The 22,085-nt window shown below is 34.0% G+C and overlaps 1 protein-coding gene across 2 annotated transcripts in view; it reads right to left on the reverse strand.

Annotated features, from left to right (window-relative positions):
• BRIP1 (BRCA1 interacting protein C-terminal helicase 1) overlaps nucleotides 1–22,085 on the reverse strand; it is a 190,342-nt gene that overhangs the window by 123,092 nt on the left and 45,165 nt on the right. For both annotated transcript variants that reach the window (XM_011979158.1, XM_011979159.1), the window contains 3 exons: nucleotides 13,485–13,775; nucleotides 6,583–6,804; nucleotides 4,470–4,669 (listed from right to left, as the gene is read on the reverse strand). In XM_011979158.1, coding sequence (XP_011834548.1) covers nucleotides 4,470–4,669; nucleotides 6,583–6,804; nucleotides 13,485–13,775 — 713 coding nt within the window. The remainder of the gene's footprint in view (nucleotides 1–4,469; nucleotides 4,670–6,582; nucleotides 6,805–13,484; nucleotides 13,776–22,085) is intronic.

The following is a 22,085-nucleotide window of genomic DNA, read 5'->3' on the forward strand; positions in this document are numbered from 1 at the left end:
TAACATGTTTACCTATATAACAAACCTGCACATGTACCCCTGAACTTAAAAGTTAAAAAAAAGTTCTAATAAAATGAAAAAAAAAAATCAGGTAATGATATACAAATAAATTATGAAAATAAATTAGTTTAATATAACCTAGTTGCTACTTTAATTTCAATGTCAAGAATGCTCTCCCTGAGGTGACATTTATTCTAACAACTGAATGCAAAAAGTATCCAGTCATGGGAGAATCAGAAAGAAAGAAATATCCAAGCAGAAGGAATAGCTAGGACAAAGGTCCTGAGGTGGTTAGAAAATTTTGCTTGTTTGAGGGCCTGAAAGAAAGCCAATGTGATTTGCAGCACAATGGTTAAAAATGAATAACGGTATGAACAATGTCAGAGTGATAAGTAGAAATCAGGTCATCCTGAGTCACGATAAGAAATCTGAATTTATTCAAAGTGCAATGAGACGGCTTGGGGTTTTTTTTATTTTTAATTTTTGTAGGTATATAGTAGGTGTATATATTTATGGGGTACATGTTTTGATACAGGCATGCAATACATAATAATCACATCATGGAAGATGGGTTATCCATCCTCTCAAACATTAATCCTTTGTGTTACAAAGAATCCAATTATATTATTTTAGTCATTTTTAAATGTACAGTTAAATCATTATTGACTACAGTCACACTGTTGTGCTATCAAATACTAGGACTTATTCATTCATTCTATTTTTCTTTTCTTTGTACTCATTAACCAACCCCACCTCTCCTGTGATCCCCACCTAACACCCTTCCCAGCCTCTGGTAAACCATCCTTCTACTCTCTATCTCAATGGATTAAATTGTTTTCATTTTTAGATCCCACAAATAAGTGAGAATATGTGCTTTTTGTCTTTCTGTGCCTGGCTTATTTCACTTAACACAGTGACCTCCAATTTTATCCATGTTGTTGGAAATGACAGGATCTCCTTCTGTGTTATAGTTGAGTGGTACTCCATTATGTATATGTACCACATTTTCTTTATCCATTCATCTGTTGATGGACATTTAGGTTGCTTTCAAATCTTGACTATTGTGAATAGTGCTGCAGCAAACATGGGAGTACAGATACACTTTTGATATACTGATTTCCTTTATTTGGGGTATATATCTAGCAGTGGGATTGCTGAATCGTTTGGTAGCTCTAGTTTTAGTTTTTTGAGGAACTTCCAAATTGTTCTCCATAGTGGCTGTCCTAATTTACATTCCCACCAACAGTGTACGAGGATTGTCTTTTCTCCACATCCTCGCCAGCATTTGTTGTTGCCTGTCTTGCATAAAAGTCATTTTAACTGGGGTAAGGTGATATCTCATTGTAGTTTTGATCAGCAGAAAAATGCTGATCAATGATGTTGAGCGCCTTTTCATATGTCTGACTGCCATTTGTATGTCTTCTTTAGAGAAATGTCTATTCAAATCTTTTGTCGATTTTTAATTAAATTATTAGATTTTTTCATACAGAGTTGTTTGAGCTCCTTATATATTCTGGTTATTAATCCCTTGTCAGATGTGTAGTTTGCAAATATTTCCTCCCATTCTGTGGGTTGCCTCGTCACTTGGTTGATTGTTTCCCTTGCTCTGCAGCAGCTTTTTAACTTGATGTGATCCCATCTGTCCATTTTTGCTTCGGTTACCTGTGCTTGTGAGGTATTGCTCAAGAAGTTTTTCCCCAGACCGATGTCCTGGAGAGTTTTTCCAATGTTTTCTGGTAGTAGTTTCATAGTTTGAGGTTGTAGATTTGTCTTTAATCTATTTTGATTTGATTTTTGTTAATGGTGAAAGATAGGAGTCTCATTTTATTCTCCTGCATATGGATATCCAGTTTTCCCGGCACCATTTATTGAAGAGATTGTGTATTTCCCTCAGTGTATGTTTGTGGCACCTATGTCAAAATGAGTTCACTGTAGGTGTGTGAATTTGTTTCTGAGTTTTCTGTTCTGTTCCATTGATCTGTGTGTCTGTTTTTATGCCAGTACCGTCCTGTTTTGGTGGAAAGGTTTTAAATACAGAGTTTTAAATAAAAGAGAGACTATCTATTTTACATGTTTAAAAAATGATTCTAGCTACCAAGCTAGAATTGATTACTGGAGAAAGATGAGTGAAAGTAGAGACCTGTTAGGAGGTTGTTATAATATTCTTGTTAAGTGAAGATTGTAGGATAGATATGCACAGTCAATGAAATTTAGGAATTGGGGATATACTGTGCAGGTGGCATCTATAAAACTTACTCATTAATTGGATGAGGTGAGGCAGTAAGGATATTATCAAGGATAATATTTAACTTTTTTATTTGAGGAACTGGTACATACTGTTTGCTTAGATGAGGAAGACTGGAGAGAAAACAGAACATAGGGGAAGGGAAGGAATTTTGTTTTAGATGTAAAGTTGAAATGTCTATTTGATATCCAAAAAGAGCTATAAAGTAGAAAGTTGGATATGAGAATGGCATTCTAGGGAGAGGCTGAAGCTAGAGACATAGGTTCAGGCCTCATCAGTACTGCAGATTATATTCTAAGCTATAATACTATAAGCTATTTAGGGAAAATAGAGCTACAAAAGAAACTAGGTCCCACTACCAAGTAAGTCCTGAGGCACTCCAACATTTAGATATCAAAAAGAATAAGAATTATCAAAAGAAATGATAAAAGAATGGACTGTGAGAAGGAGGAAAACCAGAGATGTCACAGAAGCTAAGACAAAAATGCTTTTCAAAGAGGTAGTCATCAACTACCCAATACCACTGACTGGCTGAGATAAAAGAAACAATAATCTCTGTATTTGGCAATATAGAGATCACTGGTGATCTTGGTAAGAACAGCTTGCATAGAATTGTCCAGAGAGCAGCACTGCTAGGATCTATGAGGGAAGAATGTCAAGTGAGAAAATAGAATTAGCAACTATAGACAACTCTTTCAACAAACTATGTTGTAAAATGAAAACCACAAAAATCTGCATAGCAAACCACCACCACAAAAGACACAAGCAAATGGCAAAATGGGGTGGAAAGTATTTACAACTCTTATTGCAGGCAAAGATTTTAATTCCCTAATATATGAATGGGGTTTTATAAATCATTAAGAAAAAGAACCACAATAAGAACAAAAAAAGAACAGAGATGTCAACAGGCAGTTGACACAAAAGAAAATATAAATGGCCTTTAAAGATGCTTAATTTCATGCATATTAAGGAAAATGAATATTAAAACTACATTGGGATACACTTTTCACCTAGCAGGCTAGAAAAAAACAATTTTCATACTCTTATACATTGCTGGTAGAAGCATACATTAGCCTCCCCCGTCATCCACCTATTGTGTAAATGTTAGCAATATCTATTGAAATTACAAATATGTCTATGCTTTCACCCAACAATTTCACTTCTAAAAACTTTCCTATAGATATATTTGCATACAAATGAAATTATGTATGTTCAAAGTTATTCATTACAGCAGTATAAGAGCAAAAGACTAGAAACAACCTCCTCTGTTAATCAGAGGCTGGTTAAATAAACTATTGCATATCTATCTAATGGAATTCTAGTTATCTATTTTTTTTTAACTGAGAAAGCTTTCTAGGTCTTAACATGGAAAGGTCTCCAAAATACACTGTGAACTGAAAAAAGCAAGTTGCAGAAAAATGCATGTATAGTATGCCATCATTTGGATGAAAATGAGGGACAACAAAATATATCTAATATTGGTTTCATAAATGAGTAATATGCATTGAATGATAAACTCGTTTAGGAGAACACAGACATTAAACAGATCAGGGATGAAACTGGAAGGAAGTTTTTACTATACAAATTTGTATACATTTTATCTTCAAACCATGTGACTGTATAACATTCAAATTTTTTTTAAGTATAATATGAAGGAAACAGAAAAATGCTACAATAAATGAAATGGGATTCAGAGTTGGGAAGTTTTTTTCTATGGTAACAAGATTCTAGATCAACAACTTAATGTCTAATAAAAAAATTATCTAGTGTAAATTTTCATAAAGCTAGTACTAAATATATTATTTTAGAGTACTGAAATCTTGATTAATTAAAACCCATGAAACTAGAATCCTATTTAAATTGGAGAATAAAGCAATACATTAAAGTCATGATCCAGAATTTTAAAATATATTAATTAAAAGCATGTTTTATGTATAGGTTCAATATCCTATACACATCCTTTGGGGCTATTACATTATCCTGCCAAATTAGGAATAAGATTCACAATTATTCATTTTTTTAAATCACTTATGTTCATTATATTCTTGTGAACAAGACAAAAGGTTGGACTAGTCTTATTTTTAAAGCTTAATTGGCAAGGAACAATCCATTTCCCAAGAAGCCTAGTTAACCAAAGTGTACTGACTTTAAAATACTCTGGCATAATCAAACATATTTTTCACATAAAGGCAGCACAAATACACTACTAGACAAATATTCTTACTTAATGAGGCTATAGCACACAGCTCGTAGGGGTTCATGATCTTTCCTCCTTATATTATTGTTGACCATACTATCTAGTTCATCCCGAGCAAACCGAAGCTGAACTTCTGTTATACTGTAACTTGCTGATTCCCGAGCACAGTCCTCGATGTTATGAGCTTCATCTAAAATGACAACCTGTTCTTTCAGATTTAAATCCATCTATAAGATAAAAGAATTTTCTTGTAAAACATTTGGCAAAATAGATTTAACAATAGCAGGCAAAGTATTTCATTTAAAAATTCACACTATAGGCCAATATTGCAAATGCAATTACATAAGCAACTGATTCTAGGTCTTAAATAAAACTTCTGAAGCACTATGGCCAACCAAATGTCAGCTATACATTACCGATTTTGCCATTTTTCACTCTTAAAATACTTTGCAAACCTATCGACAACACCAAAAACATGTAAGTGAGCCTGGATCAAGGTACCACTGGCTACACAGAAGGGTACAAAATCCCACTATGAAAATGTTTCCAACATAATTTTACAAACTAAGTATAAGACCTTTAAAAGTAAAATAACAATACAAGATTAAAAGCATAAAACCTTTAAAAGTAAAATAACAATACAAGATTAAAATGACCCTTAAAATACTAACATAATACAACATATATGTTTTGTTTTAATCTGTCCTGCAGTCCTTCTCCAACATGGGAGTTGGAGAATTGTTCTTCTCCAACTCCCATGTGATGCTGGCAGGACTATTAACCTGTGAATCAAAGGACATCCCCACTTTCACAATGGGGGTAAGGCCCAGGATTGTCAGTTAAATAGAGTATTCCATCCTTCTGTGGTCACAGTGACTGGTTCAGGTTCAGGAATAGACATGAGATCCATGTTAGGCCAGAGGAATCTGGAGGAAGTAATATGTGGTCATGCTCTTTTCTCCAGGTGAGTTAGCTGCTTATGGTTATCTTTGTTCCATAAGCAAGAGTGAGAACTTGCCTGAGAATAAAGCCATCACAATAAAGAGAATCAAGTATTTTTTCTTAAGCTTTTTTTAGGGTGGGTTTGTGTCACGTTCTATAGAAAGAGTACTGACTAATACAAGGAACTGTCACAAATCTATTGTCAATGAGTTATTTTGAGGAAGTAAGAATACAAAGAAGGCTGAAAAGTTATGAAAAAAACATGGAAGAGTAGGAAGTATATTGGGGTTTAAAAGATAAGTAGGATTTGAATTTGGACAAAGAGTGGGCACGGCATTCCCAAGAGGTGTCATCAAAAGCAAAGATAGAGTAAAGAACAAGGTATCCTCAAGGGAGTATGAGGTAATTTTTGAAGGATTCAAATGGGGCAGATTCAGGTCAGACTATTGAGTATCTTGAGTGTAAGCTTAAGAAATATGAACTTTATCTCATGAGCAAAGGAAGCAATAGATTTTGAAGCGGATAAAAGGATGTAATAAAAGCAACATTTGGAAAACTGACCTGGCATTGATATGCACAGTGTCTCAGAAGGAAGAGAACTAGTTAAGAGATAACCAAATAAAAGGTAGGATAGAAGGGGTAGTAAACATGATGCCTATTAATTTGGATCTTAAAGAAATAGAAAGCTGAGATGAATTGTGCAGTCAGACTTGAAGACAGGAATAACAAGTGACTACACCAAGTTATTTACTTTTTGTCTTATGCTGTTAACAATTGCATGTCTCTAAAAAGAACCAGGCAAATAAACACAAAACACAAATGCCATTATCTGAAGTTCACTTTTCAAAAGCTCACAAGGCATAATTTTATTCTCCCAACATAAGTTCTTCAAAACATAGTTTTTTCAAATGTTTTTAAATCATTCTTTTTGAATATTCATAAATGCAAAGAGAAATCCTGCTGTAACCCTACTTTAGTCACTATGTTCCTTAAAACTGCCTGTTATTTTGGAAATTAAAATGAGTGGGTGGATTTTAACACATGTTAGGATATGTTTTCAGTACTCTAATATGTTTATACAAATTTATTTACATAAATTAAAGCAAAAAAACACATTAAAACATCTAAAAGCTTTTACATTCAACATTTATATCCCCATGAGTAGGAAAAAAGTTCTAATTTTTACACATATACTCACACTTTCCCTTATTTGTGCATCTAGAAGATAGTTATAGGGACAAAATATGATGTCAGCATCTTGTATTAGTTCTCGGGCTGTGTAATATGGACAGGCCTTTAGTTTTTTCCCCAGGCTGACGAGTTCTTCTATATCCCAGGCTTTGCACATCCCTTGGAAAGTCTGTAATGTATGCTGATCACTAATTTTATGAACTCCATGATAAAAATAGCAGGATTTTCCCTAGAAACAAATATGCATAACTGAAATGTGAACCAATATTGGAATAGAAGGAATAAAATAAGCTTGTCTCAGAATTTGAGGAACATCATTAAAGCCACAAGGCTAAGATTTGACTGGTTATGCCACCACACCCGGCTAATTTTTTGTCTTTTTTGAGACAATACATAGCTACAATCACAACGAAGTCTGGTTGACTCAGACTTAGATAGAACTCCAAATCAGAAGAGCTCCAAATCCCTAAATTAACTTGAAAAAAAATTTTTTTTAATATGTTTGTTATGGTTTTTTTTTCTGATTAAACTGATGTTAGGCATGAAATATTTCTGAAAGGATTCACAAAACAATGGTATCACTGGTTGCTTCCAAGGATGAGAATTCAGTGACTGGGCACAGGAGTGAGAGATTTTTCTCTGTAGACCCTTTTGTACTTTTTCAACTTTGAGCCATGTGACAGTATTTCTTATTTAAATATAAACAAGAAGGAAAGAAGGTAAGTAGGTAGGTTGGAATGTCCTGAGGGAAAAAAAGAAAGTAAGAGTATTCACTACAAAAAATTCAGGAGTACCAAAAAATGCCTAAACTATCCGTAATTCTATTACACAAAGAATGCACTAGGAACATTTTGGTGTATTTCGTTTCATATTTCTTCTATACATGTGTATATAAGGATATCTCTACAATGTTAAAATAACAAGAACAAGCTAGGCACGATTACAGGTGTGAGCACTTTGGGAGGCTGTGGCAAAAGGACTGTTTTAGGTGAGGAGTTTGATACCAGCCTGGGCAATGTAGCAAGACCCTGTCTCTACAAAAAAATAAAAAATTTGCCAGGACTGGTGGTGTACATCAGTGGTCCTAGCTACTCAGGAGGCTGAGGCAGGAGGATCACTTCAGCCCAGGAGTTCGAGGATGCAGTGAGCTATGATCACGCCACTGCACTCCGGCCTGGGTGACAAAACAAAGCTCTATCTCCAAATAGTAATAAAAACAAGAACAAAGCAAATGTTCCCCAGGCATTAAGGATTACTAACAATCCAGCCACAGTAAATAAAAATGTTTATAAAACTGTATTCCCTTTATTTTTTTCTGGCTAGTGTATTAAAAATCATACCAGGAAAATCTTCTGACATCACTAAGCATCTTTTCATTGCTGCTCATATATGTACACTGAATTAATGTGCCATAGCTGATGAACCAGTTTTCTTATTACTGGACTTATAGACTGTTACCAATTTCCACTTTAGATATAAGGCTGCAGTGAGCATTCTTATGCTGGTTTCTAAATATTTTCTTAGTCTATATTTTTAGAAATAGCATTATGGGATCAGACACTACAAAGTATTTTTAAGTTTCTTGAAAACATATAGTGAATTTATCCTCCAGAAAGTATATACTGTTTTGCATTACCCTTTTCCCACATCCTTGTCAACACTGACGTTATCTTTTCTTATCTCTGTTTTAAAAGTAAAAAACAGAATCTTGTTTCGATTTGTATTTTTTACAGTTTCTAGCAAAGTTTAACATAGTGTTGTATGAATAGTCTAACAAGGTTCAACCGTAATTTGTGTTTCTTCTTTTGGTATCTACTAATGCCCTTTGCCACTCTATTACCTTTTTTTTTTCAGAGATGGGAGTCTCACTCTGTCACCCAGGCTGGACTACAATGGTGCAGTCCAATCTCGGTTCACTGCAACCTCTACCTCCCAGGTTCAAGCGATTCTTTGCCTCAGTCACCAAGTAGCTGGAACCACAAGTGCATCACCACATATGGCTCCTTTTTTGTAGAGACAGGGTTTCTTCATGTTGCTCAGGCTGGTCTCCAACTCCTGAGCTCAAGTGATCTGCCCGCCTTGGCCTCCCAAAGTGCTGGAATTACAGGCATGAGCCACTGCACTCCACCCCATTCTATCACTGGAAATAAAAAAATTTCATTACAGGTTGGGCACAGTGGCTCATGCCTATAATCCCAACATTTTGAGAGGCCAAGGCTGGAGGACTACATGAGCCAAGGAGTTCAAGACCAGCTGGGCAGCATAGGGAGACTCAATCTCTACCAAAAAAAAAAAAAAAAGTAAACCACAGTGAGCAGTGACCACGCCACTGCACTCCAGCCTGGGCAACAGAGTGAAATCTTGTCTCAAAAAAAAAAAAATACTCATTACATGCATTAATAAAAAAATAAAATGTTTGATAAAACCCAGCCCTAACAAGAGTGTCTCATATACTATTAAAAATGTATAAAATTAGAAAAGTATACATATTTTTAGAAGTATAAAATTCTAGTAGTAGAAGTACATAGGCAATTTGTCAAAAAAACTACCAAAATTTAAAAGTTTACCATTAATGTGAATAGATGTACCCTGTACTGTTAAATAGCCAAAAAACTGAAAATAAACCAAATATCTACCCATAAGGGACATGTTAAATAAGTTACAGTAAATTAATACAAAAACTTTAGCCCTTAAAAATGATTGAGATTTGTCTATGTGTTGATTAGGCTCTCTACGTTAAGTGAGAAAAACATGTTGCATAATGTGTATAGAATGATTAAATTCATATAAACTGCTTTTTTAAAGAATATATATACACATACGCTATAGCGAATACATTTTTTAAACGTTCTGGTAGAATATATATAACATTTTACAGTAATTACCTTAAAGGGTTAAGGAGATGGAGGATCTAAAAAAGAGAGCCTCTCCTTTCATTTTCTAACCACATACATGTACTACTTTTCTTTTTCAATTGTCATTGGAACTAAGTGGTAGAATAATGGGCCACTTTTATCTTAATTAATTATACATATTTATTTTTAAGTGATTTTGAAATAAAAATATTTATTTTTCCTAGTTTGCTATCCTTAACAAAAAACAACCATATATAAAATATATAAATTATATTAGGGATAAAAGACTTTGAGGTAGCTATATATACACACACACACACACACACATACATATTTTTTGTATTTTATAGTTTCTAGCAAGGTTTAACATAATATTGTATGAATAGTCTAACAAGGTTCAGCAGTAATTTGAATGTCTTCTTTTATGTTATCTACTAATGTCCTTTGCCATTGTATTACTGGAAATAAAAAATTTCATTACAGGCTGAGTGCAGCGGCTCATGCTTATAATCCTAACACTTTGAGAGGCCAAGGCGGGATGAACTATACTCTCTCTCTGCATATATACACACACATATATACGTATATATATCTATATATACGTATATATGTATACATGTGTACATATACATACACGTATATATACACACACATATATGCATATATATAAATCTTATATTTATATGTATTTTTATCTATGAATTATCTAAAAGGAGAATCTATGTTTTCAAAACATAAATACATCAGTACATACACAAATGTATCTAGATATTGCTAGAACAAAGTAAACCATAGAAGATTCGTAACCTATAAAAGAATGTCAGCAAATCAAAGGACAAGACATGAATAGCTGAGGACCAGTTCTCCTAAAGCTCTGTATTCAGCCATGTTAAAGGATGCTACCTGTAGGTCCTCCAAAGTATTAAAAATAAAAATTAGGAGGAAAGGACTCATCTAACTATATATATTTAGGCCATTTTCTACATTATTTTCACTTACTTTCTCTAACCTCTACTGTTCTTATTCTTCATACTGTGTCAACTTCTCCCTACCTCAATGCCATCTTTGGACTTTGTTTCTAGTGTAATCAAAATAGCAATGGATGAGGAATCAGAAAATTTGGGTTCTGGTTCCTCCTTGCTAATTACTTGTCTGACTGAGCAAACTTCAGGGCCCATTTTTCTCATGTGACTCAGCATCAAAAGAATATTTGAACCAGAGGCTTGTAAGATTCCTTCTGACTCACTGACTATATCATCTCTAAAATTCCTTCCAGCTCTAAAATTCTGTGATTCAGGTAAAAATGTGTCAATCATCTTTCATACTCAGTTTGATACAGACTGAGTTTAATAATAGGACATTCACCATTTCTTCATCCCAAGCTTCTTCCATACAATTCTGAAAGCTTATCTTTATACAAAATGATCACCAAAGTGCCTTTAGAATCTATGACTATGAGTTATTAAGTCTCATTTTAACCAAAAAAAGATGTATATCTAAAATAATATTCCAGAATTGTCATTCCTAACTCTAGTTAAAATTATTTTTTCTTAACTGAAACAAAAATTAACTTTTAACAGATAAGTGCATACTTTTCCAGTATAAGGGCACTTTAGTAAAAGAAACAATGAACAAAAACACATGTGCCTTGGATCAAGCCAAAAAATCAGAAAGTTTACACTTTAAGGGCAGTTAGAATGACACCCCTCTGCAGGCTGATAGTAAAACCAGAAAAGCTCATCCATTTTAGCAGTGTAACACAACCCTGAGGAAGTCTGTCAATTGAAGTGTTATCACACTTTAAACACTTTCATTCAAATTGTCAGTTATCTGTTTATCATTTCGCTTTGGTAATTCAGTCATAGTAAACACAGACACCTACGGTGACTTTGTAATTGGCCTCATTACAATACCAAATTACTAAGGGGGCTTGAGAACAAGAAAGAGGATGTTCATGTATGCCCATGAGGTAAGCATTCTGAGGCAGAATTAGGTCAAGGCAAACCACAAGCAGATATCTTCAATTATTCATATTACTAATATTCAAAAATAAAATACCTGTTCACTTCAAGACAAACTAAAGGCCAATGAAAAATTCAGAACATTGAAGTCTATTGAATTACTTTTTATTTTAACATGATTCAAACTTATGAGTAAAGATCAATAAAAACATAACCAGCATTGTAGGATTCTCGGTTACACAAAATGAAACTGTCTGCCTTCAATACACAATCTTACACTTTATCATTGCTTTTACCAATGTATGTTTTTGGTTGTTTGTTTTTGAGACAGAGTCTTGCTCTGTTGCCCAGGCTGGAGTGCAGTGGCTCAATCTTGGCTCACTGCAACCTCTGCCTCCTGGGTTCAAGCGATTCTCATGCCTCAGCCTCCCAAGTAGCTGGGAATATAAGCACGTGCCACCACGTGCAGCTAATTTTTTGTATTTTTAGTAGAGACGAGTTTCGCCATGTTGGCCAGGCCAGTCTTGAACTCCTGACCTCAAGTGATCTGCCCGCCTTGGCCTCCCAAAGTGCTGGGATTACAGGCATGAGTCATCATGCCCGGCCAACGTATTTTTTACAAATACATAATAATTTCCCCAATAACAAGTAAAACAAAAAAAGATAAAAATATGGTGACAATACCAGCAAGTCTTCTTGCATAGGCTATATAGCCAAAAAGTAAATTTGAAGCATTTGGGGAATTCAGCATATCACTTAGTCACTATGGAAAGCAGTCACTCATACATGAAATTTATGGAGTTTTACCTTTATAAAGAGCTTTATTTTATTGTTTTTGAACACTTGACACTTCATACTTTCATCTCTCGTGGAAGAGAAGTTTTTTAATATACAGAGTAAAGGGATTTCACAATTCCTCAGTTAGTTAGAAAGAACTCTTTGGAAATAAATATGACTGTAGAATTTCAATAATGGCTTTGATTCAATAATTCTGTATTCTCTCCTGGCTCTGAACAAGTCACTCAAGTTTTGCCACTGGAACACCTTACTACTTATACTTTATAATCTCGTTTGAATATCTGTTGAAGTATCTTTTGACTATCCCTAAATAAAGCTTAAATACATTTTCATCTAATAAAAGAGAGTATTAAGGACAAAAAGCATAAAACAAAATAACTAATTCACATTATATGATAAGGGGTGATATATCAATGAAATGAAACTCTGGGGGCTATAGCTCACAGTTTTTTTGTGTAGAACCAACTCTAATAAGATACTAGTGAAAAACAAAACAATTCTCAAAATACATTAAAATATCACTGGTCACTTCATAGTTATCAATTTATGGTTCACTGATTTTGGGGTATAATTTCATACTTGCAACTTCAATTTTAGAGTAAAATAATTGTCACACCAGAACATAGGCTCCCAAACTAATACTGCCAAAAAAAAAATTATTTGAAAGTCATATAAGTCTTTAGAAAGAAAGACTTCTCTATTTCCACAAGCCCAAATTCATATTATTCTAATTGCCTTGGAAATTTTCAAAACCACCAATGACATCTTTTTAAAGTTAATAATTTAGTATCACTTTTAAAAGAGGGGTTTGTATTAATCAGAATTATGAGGTGGGATAATCATTGTATTTCTCATTCAATTAAAAAAATCCAAAGTTTGCCTGAATAGAGAGCCTAAATAAACTATCTGCTTTTGAAGTTTTTAAGTATGTAAAGTATATTAATTAGATCTAATTAGACTAAATCATTTAAACACTTCTTTCTCCTCATATGACATCATCCAAGTTTGACTATTTTTGGCAGCAGGATTTAAAAGAAGAAACTAAGATACCTGACTACAACAGAAATTAACTTCAAGGAATTAAATATCCCCAAGCTTTAAGACCAAATCCCATACTTTAAAACTTGACTAAAGATTTTCTTACGGTAAAATTATTTTTTAAAAGATATCAATATTAGCAGTTAATTTGATTTTCTGAAGTTGATTATCACTAAAATGTACATACAAAACATATATTGAGTAATTTAAATATTTTCAGCCTTATTTTTTCTCTAAAACAAAATAACTTTACTCACATTTCTCCCATCTAGCAATTCCATGCACTTTTCATTTCTGTTGAAGTTACCAACTACCTCAGGATGGACACAAGTATGATCCCTGCTGGAAAGAATAGTCATCGGGACCCTTGAATATGCCGTCCTCCGGAGCTCTCTAGTAATCTGAGCAATCTGCTTGTGTGTGCGTGTCCCAAAATATATTTTGGGTATCTTGGATTTCCCTGCATGATCCTTCTTAATGGTATTCGACGACTCTTGACTGTTTCCTTGTTTAGTAGAACAACAGCACCTAGAACAGTGGCCAGGGGGCTGTAAGAAAGGAAAGAAATGATAACTAATATCTAAACTACCATAAAAAAATGTTATCAAACCTCACATGGAATCAGAACCTGTAAGTAATGAATCACAATGGTCAAATAAAGAGAAATTACAAGAAATTATAGTATCTAAAACTTGCCATTAAAGAAAAAAACTACAAATACAATTTAAAATTGGTCCTCATTCTTTTAAAAGTTATAAATGATATTTCCACATTTGCACACTTTCTAACATACCACTCTAACTCTCCAATTCCAAATGTTTTGAGTACATTTTAACTCTCCTCTTTCATAAATTATAAAAGTGATAAAGTAGGAACAATTTTAATTTTTTCTTAGGCTTCATATGAATTTGTGATATTATAGTTTAGAGTTAATAGTTTTGTTCACAGCATAGTTCATTCAAATATTCCTTAATACACCAATGCTTTTGAAGTGCTTTTAAATATAGTTTACAAAAGAATAGAATTATCAAGTTGAATCTAAAGTATCACTTAACAACTTCAAGAAGAGAGAATTCTTCTTTAGCAAAGGTACGAAAATAAATGCAAAATATTAATATTTAATAATGAAAGCAGGTTGCTTGTGTGGAACAAGTATATCTGAAATTCAATTACCTGTCATGGAACGTAAACCCATCGTAAAATTATCATCCAGGATAGTTTTTCCCGGACAATTTCACTTGTAACTCAGTTTCATAACTGAAATAGTTATATACATGTCTCTTTAAACAAACCATATGGAACATCAGGAATATAGTCTACTTAATTTACCTGAATTTTCTCTTCTGTTTCCAAATCCTCAAATACTAAAAAAAAAAGAAGTTTAATGCTATATATTAGAACTCACAGGTTCTTAATAACTACTCCCTTCTAAGTCTCAATTATTACACCAAATGACACAGAACAAAGTCTCATTTTAGAGAAATAGTGTAAAATGGTTAATTTATAGAAGTGGTCATTGATGGGGAAAGAGAAAAGGTAAATAGCATTGTAACTTGAAAGACTGCGTGCTAAAGAGTTTTAATTTAGTAGAACACGCACTCTACTTGACTTTATTATTATTATTATTATTATTGTAATCAGTAAGATTAGCCTTCATAAACAAATGCTAAGTCATAGCATGTTACACCACAATACTGGGGATCAAGCTGTCTTTTAGCCTCAACTCAGTGGAAAAGCAAGTTCAAATTACTCCCAGTCTCACTCAACCTTGTCCGCCATTAAATATTACAATACATGATAGAATGGATGTAAATGTGACCCTTCTGGAGCTGTCACTCACTGGGATAAAAGGTTCACTGATGTGCCAAATAAACAGTCAGTCAAAGCAGATAAAGTTACAGCCATGCTGGAATTGTTACATTCTCCTCTCAGGTTGCCAGTAACAGCAGATTTCATTACAGAGTGCTGCCACATTAAATAGCCAGTTCCAAATATCCTGCCTTCTATATTGAATAATTACTTATTCACTAAAAGGATAAAAAGAAGAGTTATGAATGGGGCTCTTGTCAACAGTGAGGCAGGAAACAGCTGACATGTGGTTTATGTTACATATGTTGCAATATCCAACAATTTATGGTCACAGAGAAAATGGAATGCAAATTATATCATGATATTTCTGACTGAATTCTTTTTTGGCTTTTGCAATGATCATATTAATCAATTAACATACAAAAAGAATTAAGGTAACTCAAGTAGAATTAATTTACTTTTTCATACCATCAATCATTTCGCTCAATTATACTATTTATCTTCCTTATGATACAGTTAAATTCATGTGAATACTAGAATGCTATGGCCCAATGCATTGTTATGTACTACATAAATACATTATATCTAAGCATAAAAGTAATCCAATAAAGTAGCTTTTTCTCAAGGCTGAGAAAACTTACTTTTTGATGTTATACTTTTCAACATCAATTCCACTTAAAGCTTTACCATCTACTCCTTTTAATTTCACCTTTTCTTTTGGTCAAAAAAATTCAAACAATAATACAGAAATATTGTTTAAAAATCAACTATCCCATCACAAATAATTTAGTGTATAACTTACTGACCTTCATATATACATATCTTTCATACCTTTTTCTCAAATAGAAAGGGATGCTATTATACCGTTTTACAACTAGATACTTTGTTTTCAAAGTTTTTAATTTTTAAAAAGGGTGAATTTGGCACGAATAATTTAATGTTCTACTTATCTTTAAATGTTACACTAGTAGTGGTACTAACAAAAGCAAAAGATCAAGAACTAGTATCAGAAAACTTTTCTCACTAGAGTGACTTTAGTTAGGACCTTAAATCTGTTTTTCACTTCATAATTCAGAATACTATAAACCACAGCTAACTTTATATTAAACATGTTTTTGTTTGTTTTTTTTAAGTTGTAAAGTAATATGAACGAATTATAACATCTATGAACTTGACTAGACTCCTCAAGAAGATAGTTTTCTTTTTCTTTTTTTTTTTTTTTTGAGACAGACTTTCACTCTTTTTGCCCAGGCTAGAGTGCAATGGCATGATCTCGGCTTACTACAACCTCCGCCTTCCAGGTTCAAGTGAGTCTCCTGCCTCAGCCTCCGAGTAGCTGGGCTTACAGGCGTCCACCACTACGCCTCGCTAATTTTGTATTTTCAATAGAGACGGGGTTTCTCCGTGTTGGTCAGGCTGGTCTCGAACTCCGAATGTCAGGTGATCCGCCCGCCTCGGCCTCCCAAAGTGCTGGGATTACAGGCGTGAGCCACCATACCTGGCCAAGAAGATGGTTTTCAATGGTTACTTAGGCAAGTAAGGAATAAGGTAGAAATTAAAAGTTAATTATTTTTCCTTTGCGTTATTAAACAGAAATTATTTCTCCAGAAGCAATCTTCTATTAAAGTTTCCATTTAAAAGATTTGGTACAGGCCAGGCACCGTGGCTCACATCTGTAATCCCAGCACTCTGGGAGGCCGAGGCAGGTGGATTGCTTGGGGTCAGGAGTTCGAGACTAGCCTGGCCAAAGTGGTGAAACCCCGTTTCTACTAAAAACACAAAAATTAGCCAGGCATGGTGGCACGCGCCTGTAGTCCCAGATACTCGGGAGGCTGAGGCAGGTGAATCACTTGAATCAGGGAGGCAGAGGTTACAGTGAGTCAAAACCACGCCACTGCCCTCCAGCCTCGGTGGCAGAGCAAGATTCCATCTCAAAAATAAATAAATAATAAAATAAAAGATTTGGGGCCGGGCGCGGTGGCTCAAGTCTGTAATCCCAGCACTTTGGGAGGCCGAGACGGGCGGATCACGAGGTCAAGAGATCGAGACCATCCTGGCTAACACGGTGAAACCCCGTCTCTACTAAAAAAATACAAAAAACTAGCTAGGCCCGGTGGCCGGCGCCTGCAGTCCCAGCTACTTAGGAGGCTGAGGCAGGAGAATGGCGTGAACCCGGGAGGCGGAGCTTGCAGTGAGGTGAGATCCGGCCACTGCGCTCCAGCCTGGGCGACAGAACCAGACTCCGTCTCAAAAAAAAAAGATTTGGTACAATCATATTTGAAGAAGACAGAAAAACTCATTGTAGTAATATAACAAAGGCTTCAAAAAGTCACTTACTTTATAACAAAAGATAATTACCTATATCAAAATCAGCAACTTTCAATGCTCTAAGAAAACTAGAGGAAGGATCCTGATGCCAGCAGTGTCAGGAGATCGGAATATCCCCCAATCGAATTACCAGGCTAATACTTTATGGCCTCTCTCTGAAACCCTTTGATCCAAGGGTCTTAAAACAATTAGATGAATAAAATTAAACAATTTTGTATCTCTTATTGAGTATTTTTCCTGCTAGGAAATGATCATGTTTATCTTTCACAAAGACTTTTTTCTTTTCCCTTTGCTGTTTAAATTGACAGAGATTTCCTTTTCTCCAGGAAACTAGAGAAAAAATTTTATAATATTCATTCTCATCCAATATATCTGAAAATCAATACATAAAACACATGGGCTTCCCAAAATCTGTAACCTCTAAGACCTGTAAGTGGCTACACAGTACCAGAACCAATCTCTTTAAGAAACGGCTTCTTCTCCAAGCTAGAAACTGTTCAGAGTCCTTTTACTTCAAGAAAAGGCAAGAAAACCCAACCCAAGTAACTGCAAAAATATACTATCATTAAAAAAAAAAACACAAGAGATACATGTGGATGTGACAGCTATAATATTTTCATGTGCAGTAGCCAATTGTTTAAAATACATTTCAAATCTACAATTACCAAAACTGTTCTAATAGAACATCAGCAACCAAGGATTTTCAGAAAATTTTTCTTGTGTTTAATAAATTATATTCCCTCTCTTGTTCCATTATATAAAGACATGTCTAAATGCTTTCAAGGATGAAGGATTCGAAGATTTGATCTTGAAAGAAAGGCGAATTGCTGAGTCCTTTTCACTATTCCTTTCACAAGCTATAATTATAAGTTCAAATGGTAACATACCACAATGTCAACTTTTAAAGTTTTACAACTTTCTCCAAACTTTCCCTACTACTCACACAAAAAATATACTATGCCTAAATACCTGAAAAATAAGCATGGTGATTAAATATTTTTAGAAATGGAAAATGATAAAGAAATAGTTAGGAACTAATTTTATTGCCAAAGAAGAAGTTCCTTTGCTAACTGTAAATCAGGAGAGATTCTCAAAGGAGACTACAAATTGAATTCCAAAAGCAGGCATGACTATGAAAACTAAGTATATAAAGAAGCAGAGAGAAAAAGAGACTGAAGAGAAACCTGTTTGAATGAAATAAAAGGAAAACTAGGTCAATGAAACAGTAAAAAAAAAAAAAAAAAAAAAAAAAAAAACTTGTATTTTTCCATAACTTTCCACATGTGCATGTATTGTCTTTCCAACCACACTGCAAATTCCTTGAAGACAGAAACTATGTCTTACATTTCTTTATATAGCTCATTCAGTGAGTGGTGTTTTGCACATAACCGTAATTTAGCTTTTTTTAAATTGATGAATTATGACTAAATGTCCCTGAACCAAATTCTGTACCCATGCATTACAATTAAAACTGACAGATGCTTAAATTATGTCCTAATTTGAAGTGCTGCACATATCAAAAAGTTACTTCAAAATCCAGATTAGCTTTTAAAGGAAAAAGTACAGGACAATTACTATTTTTCAAGGCCAAAAAGAAAAATCATCTTATGCTAGTATTTTAGTAGTGACAAACATATATCCCAATATTTTCATTATTAATAATACTGCCATTTTTTAAGGCTGTCCTTGTGCTAAGCATTTTTCATGTAATATCCCATTTCATTCATTCATTGACTCAAGAGGCATTAGAATCCCTGATATATCAAGCCATGGAGAAGACAATGACAAGGATCACCTCATCTTACTGACAAAGAGAGCTTCATTCTTAAATTGTTCTACAAAGTGTAGTTCTTGGAGTTTATCAAACCATTTTCACTCATAAACTAAGGAATTGTTTAAAGTTAGTTCTATTATTTTATGCATGCAATTACAAAATATTCCTAAGTACAATCTTCAAGTTTTATTTCATAAAAATTGTTTTAACTTATTAGTTGACATTTAAATCAAATATGTTATAACAAGATCTATGTTATGTCCCCCAAGGGAAAAATAAAAAACAAAAACTTTCAATTAATAGACTCTCTAGAGCAAGAGTCAACAAAACAGCCAGACAGTAAACATTTTAAGCTTCAAAGGCTACATGGTCTCTTCTTTCATAGGAAGATATCTTTTATGATCCAAATGTAGAGAAAGATTTCCTAAAACAATAAACCAAAAGCACAAATGACTGAAAACACAGCTTCATTAACATGTTAAACTTCTATTTAAAAATACATATTCCTTAAAGAAAGAAAGAAAAATAGGTAGAAAGGGGGCACAGGCTGACAGAAGATATTTTCAATGCATACAATCAAGTGAGGATCAGTATCTACAATATATAAAGAATTCCAGTAAATCTATTTTTAAAAGACAAACCCTACAGAAAACCAAGAACAGGCAAATCACAGAAGAGAAAAGCTGAAAGGCTAATAAGTATCTGAAAAGATGTGCCATCTAACGAACAACTTCACTAGTAATTAGGAAAATGCAAATTAAAACCATAATTAGATTCCATTTCCTATCCACCAGAAGAAACTCTTATTCACTGCTGATCTAAGTATAAATTGGCACAACTACTTGACAGCAAATTGGTGATCTAATGAAATCAAAGATACATACACCCTTTGACCCAGCATGACACTGTTAGGTACACATGCTAGAAAAACTCTTGCAAATTAAGACAGATACAAGAGGAATATTAATTGCTGCATTGTTTTAATAGTGAGAAAAACAAGCTACATGTATCAACAGAAGGAATGGATAAGTAAATTGTGGGGTTTTTTCCAATCAATGGAATAATATTATAATGAAAAAATATGAATGACAGTTGTATACATCGACGTCGATAAACATGAACAAGCAGTTGAACAGGCTGAGTATGGCTTAAACAAAATTTCATTTTCCCCATAAAATTCTAAATAAGTTGATGATAGAAATAAAAATATAAAACTTCAGGTAGAGAGTGAGGAATCACGACTATGGAAGACGATCTTTAAAGCTAACAATTATCGTGAAAAATATACCTGAAAAATGCTAGAAGTGCCGGAAAAAAAAAAACACACACACACAGTTAATATACTCTGTTCTGGTTTCTCCTCAGTTGTTTCATACCTGGCAGAATAGCTTTCATCTTAACACCTCCTCCCCAAAAGTTTTCAACCTACTTTATTAGGAAATGGGTTCTCAAATTAGGGTCCATGGGCTGTTACAGATCACCAAGAAACTACAGACACAATTTTGTGTGCATTTTTAGAAAGTGAACCCATAACTTTCACCAGGTGCTCAAAGGAGATTGTGACTGATTTGGGTGAGGGCTTTATTCCAGAATTGATATCTGGTTTTATAACAAAAATCAAATGGAAACAACATTTTCTTTACAATCAAATTAGCCAGACATAGTTATTCTGTAAAGGAATAAACAGTAGTCAAAAGAAGACAATTTCATAAAGGTTCCTCCACTGCTTCTGAACTCATTTCTATTGTAATATTTGTTAATTAACTAATGTTAACATAAGACTAAAATACTTAGTTCACTAATGTATATTTCTAACTTCATTTTACAGATAAAAAAGGAAACTCAAAAGAATTATTCAAGTTTCCACAAAATATGTAATAAATTTGTGGAGAAGTTGAAATTCATAACCTTAAATCTTAAAGTGAAGCTTTAACAGGATTGTTTTCATCTACCACTTAAGCAAAAAAGCAAAATACTGCCCTTTATTTCAAAAAGTCATGCACATGAAGAGCTAGTGGTAAAAGGCCAATGAACATAGAATTATACTACAATCTTTGAGACATAAAAAAGAGTTTGTTAATCTTTATCAACCATTTGCTGTTGTCCGAGCCATCTAAACAGGTACTGAATGCCCGTTGTGCAAAATCTCACATTAGCACACACTCTAGTGAGATAGCAAAAGTAACATAACTACACCTTTTCGACTATTCTTTTTAAAAAATTCAAACAGTAGTAGTACCCTACTGCCACCGTTTCATGATTATACTGCACAAAGCAGCTGTTTATCCACTCACAGCAACCAGCAGGTGAACCTGATTCAATATTTATCACAGGCTTTCACAGATCACTGCTAACCAAGCAAACGTTTTAATTAAGCTGGAACTTGCTTCAAAGAGCTCATTCAAGATGTCAATCAGCAGGCAAGGGATCAGATACAGTGTCAGGTGAGAGTGTGTAATACAAATCCACAACTTTCTTCATCCCATCGCTGTAAATTAGCCTGCTCTAAAGTTCAGACTCTGATTGTAACAGACTGCCAGTCTCCTGGAATGTGTAACTGAAGTCACTCAAATTCTATTGTGAAGGTTGTAAGCAATATGTTAAACTGCAATGGGCTAGCACATTAAGACAGATCCTTTTCACGGTTGTTTTTTGATACCATAAGTGTTTGTTACCCTACTCTCCACTTACTGTTTACTTTCTTGCCTAGTGTAAATGGGAATTCCTTAACACAGTTGCTCCAGTTTCTGAAAAGTCTGTGTTTCAGTAGAGTAAATCAATAAGAATTCTCAGTTAAAGAACAAGATCATAAAGATGACTGACCTGCTATAAATCAAAAATTATCCTGGTATAATAGAACTTTACATAGATGTGATTATAGCAATGAGTCTCAAAGCAGTGATGACTCACACTGATCAACTTCATGAGAAAAACCCAGGGTGTTTAT

This window comes from Mandrillus leucophaeus, unplaced genomic scaffold (assembly GCF_000951045.1).
Source record: "Mandrillus leucophaeus isolate KB7577 unplaced genomic scaffold, Mleu.le_1.0 Scaffold20, whole genome shotgun sequence".
Classification (NCBI taxonomy): Eukaryota; Metazoa; Chordata; class Mammalia; order Primates; family Cercopithecidae; genus Mandrillus; species Mandrillus leucophaeus.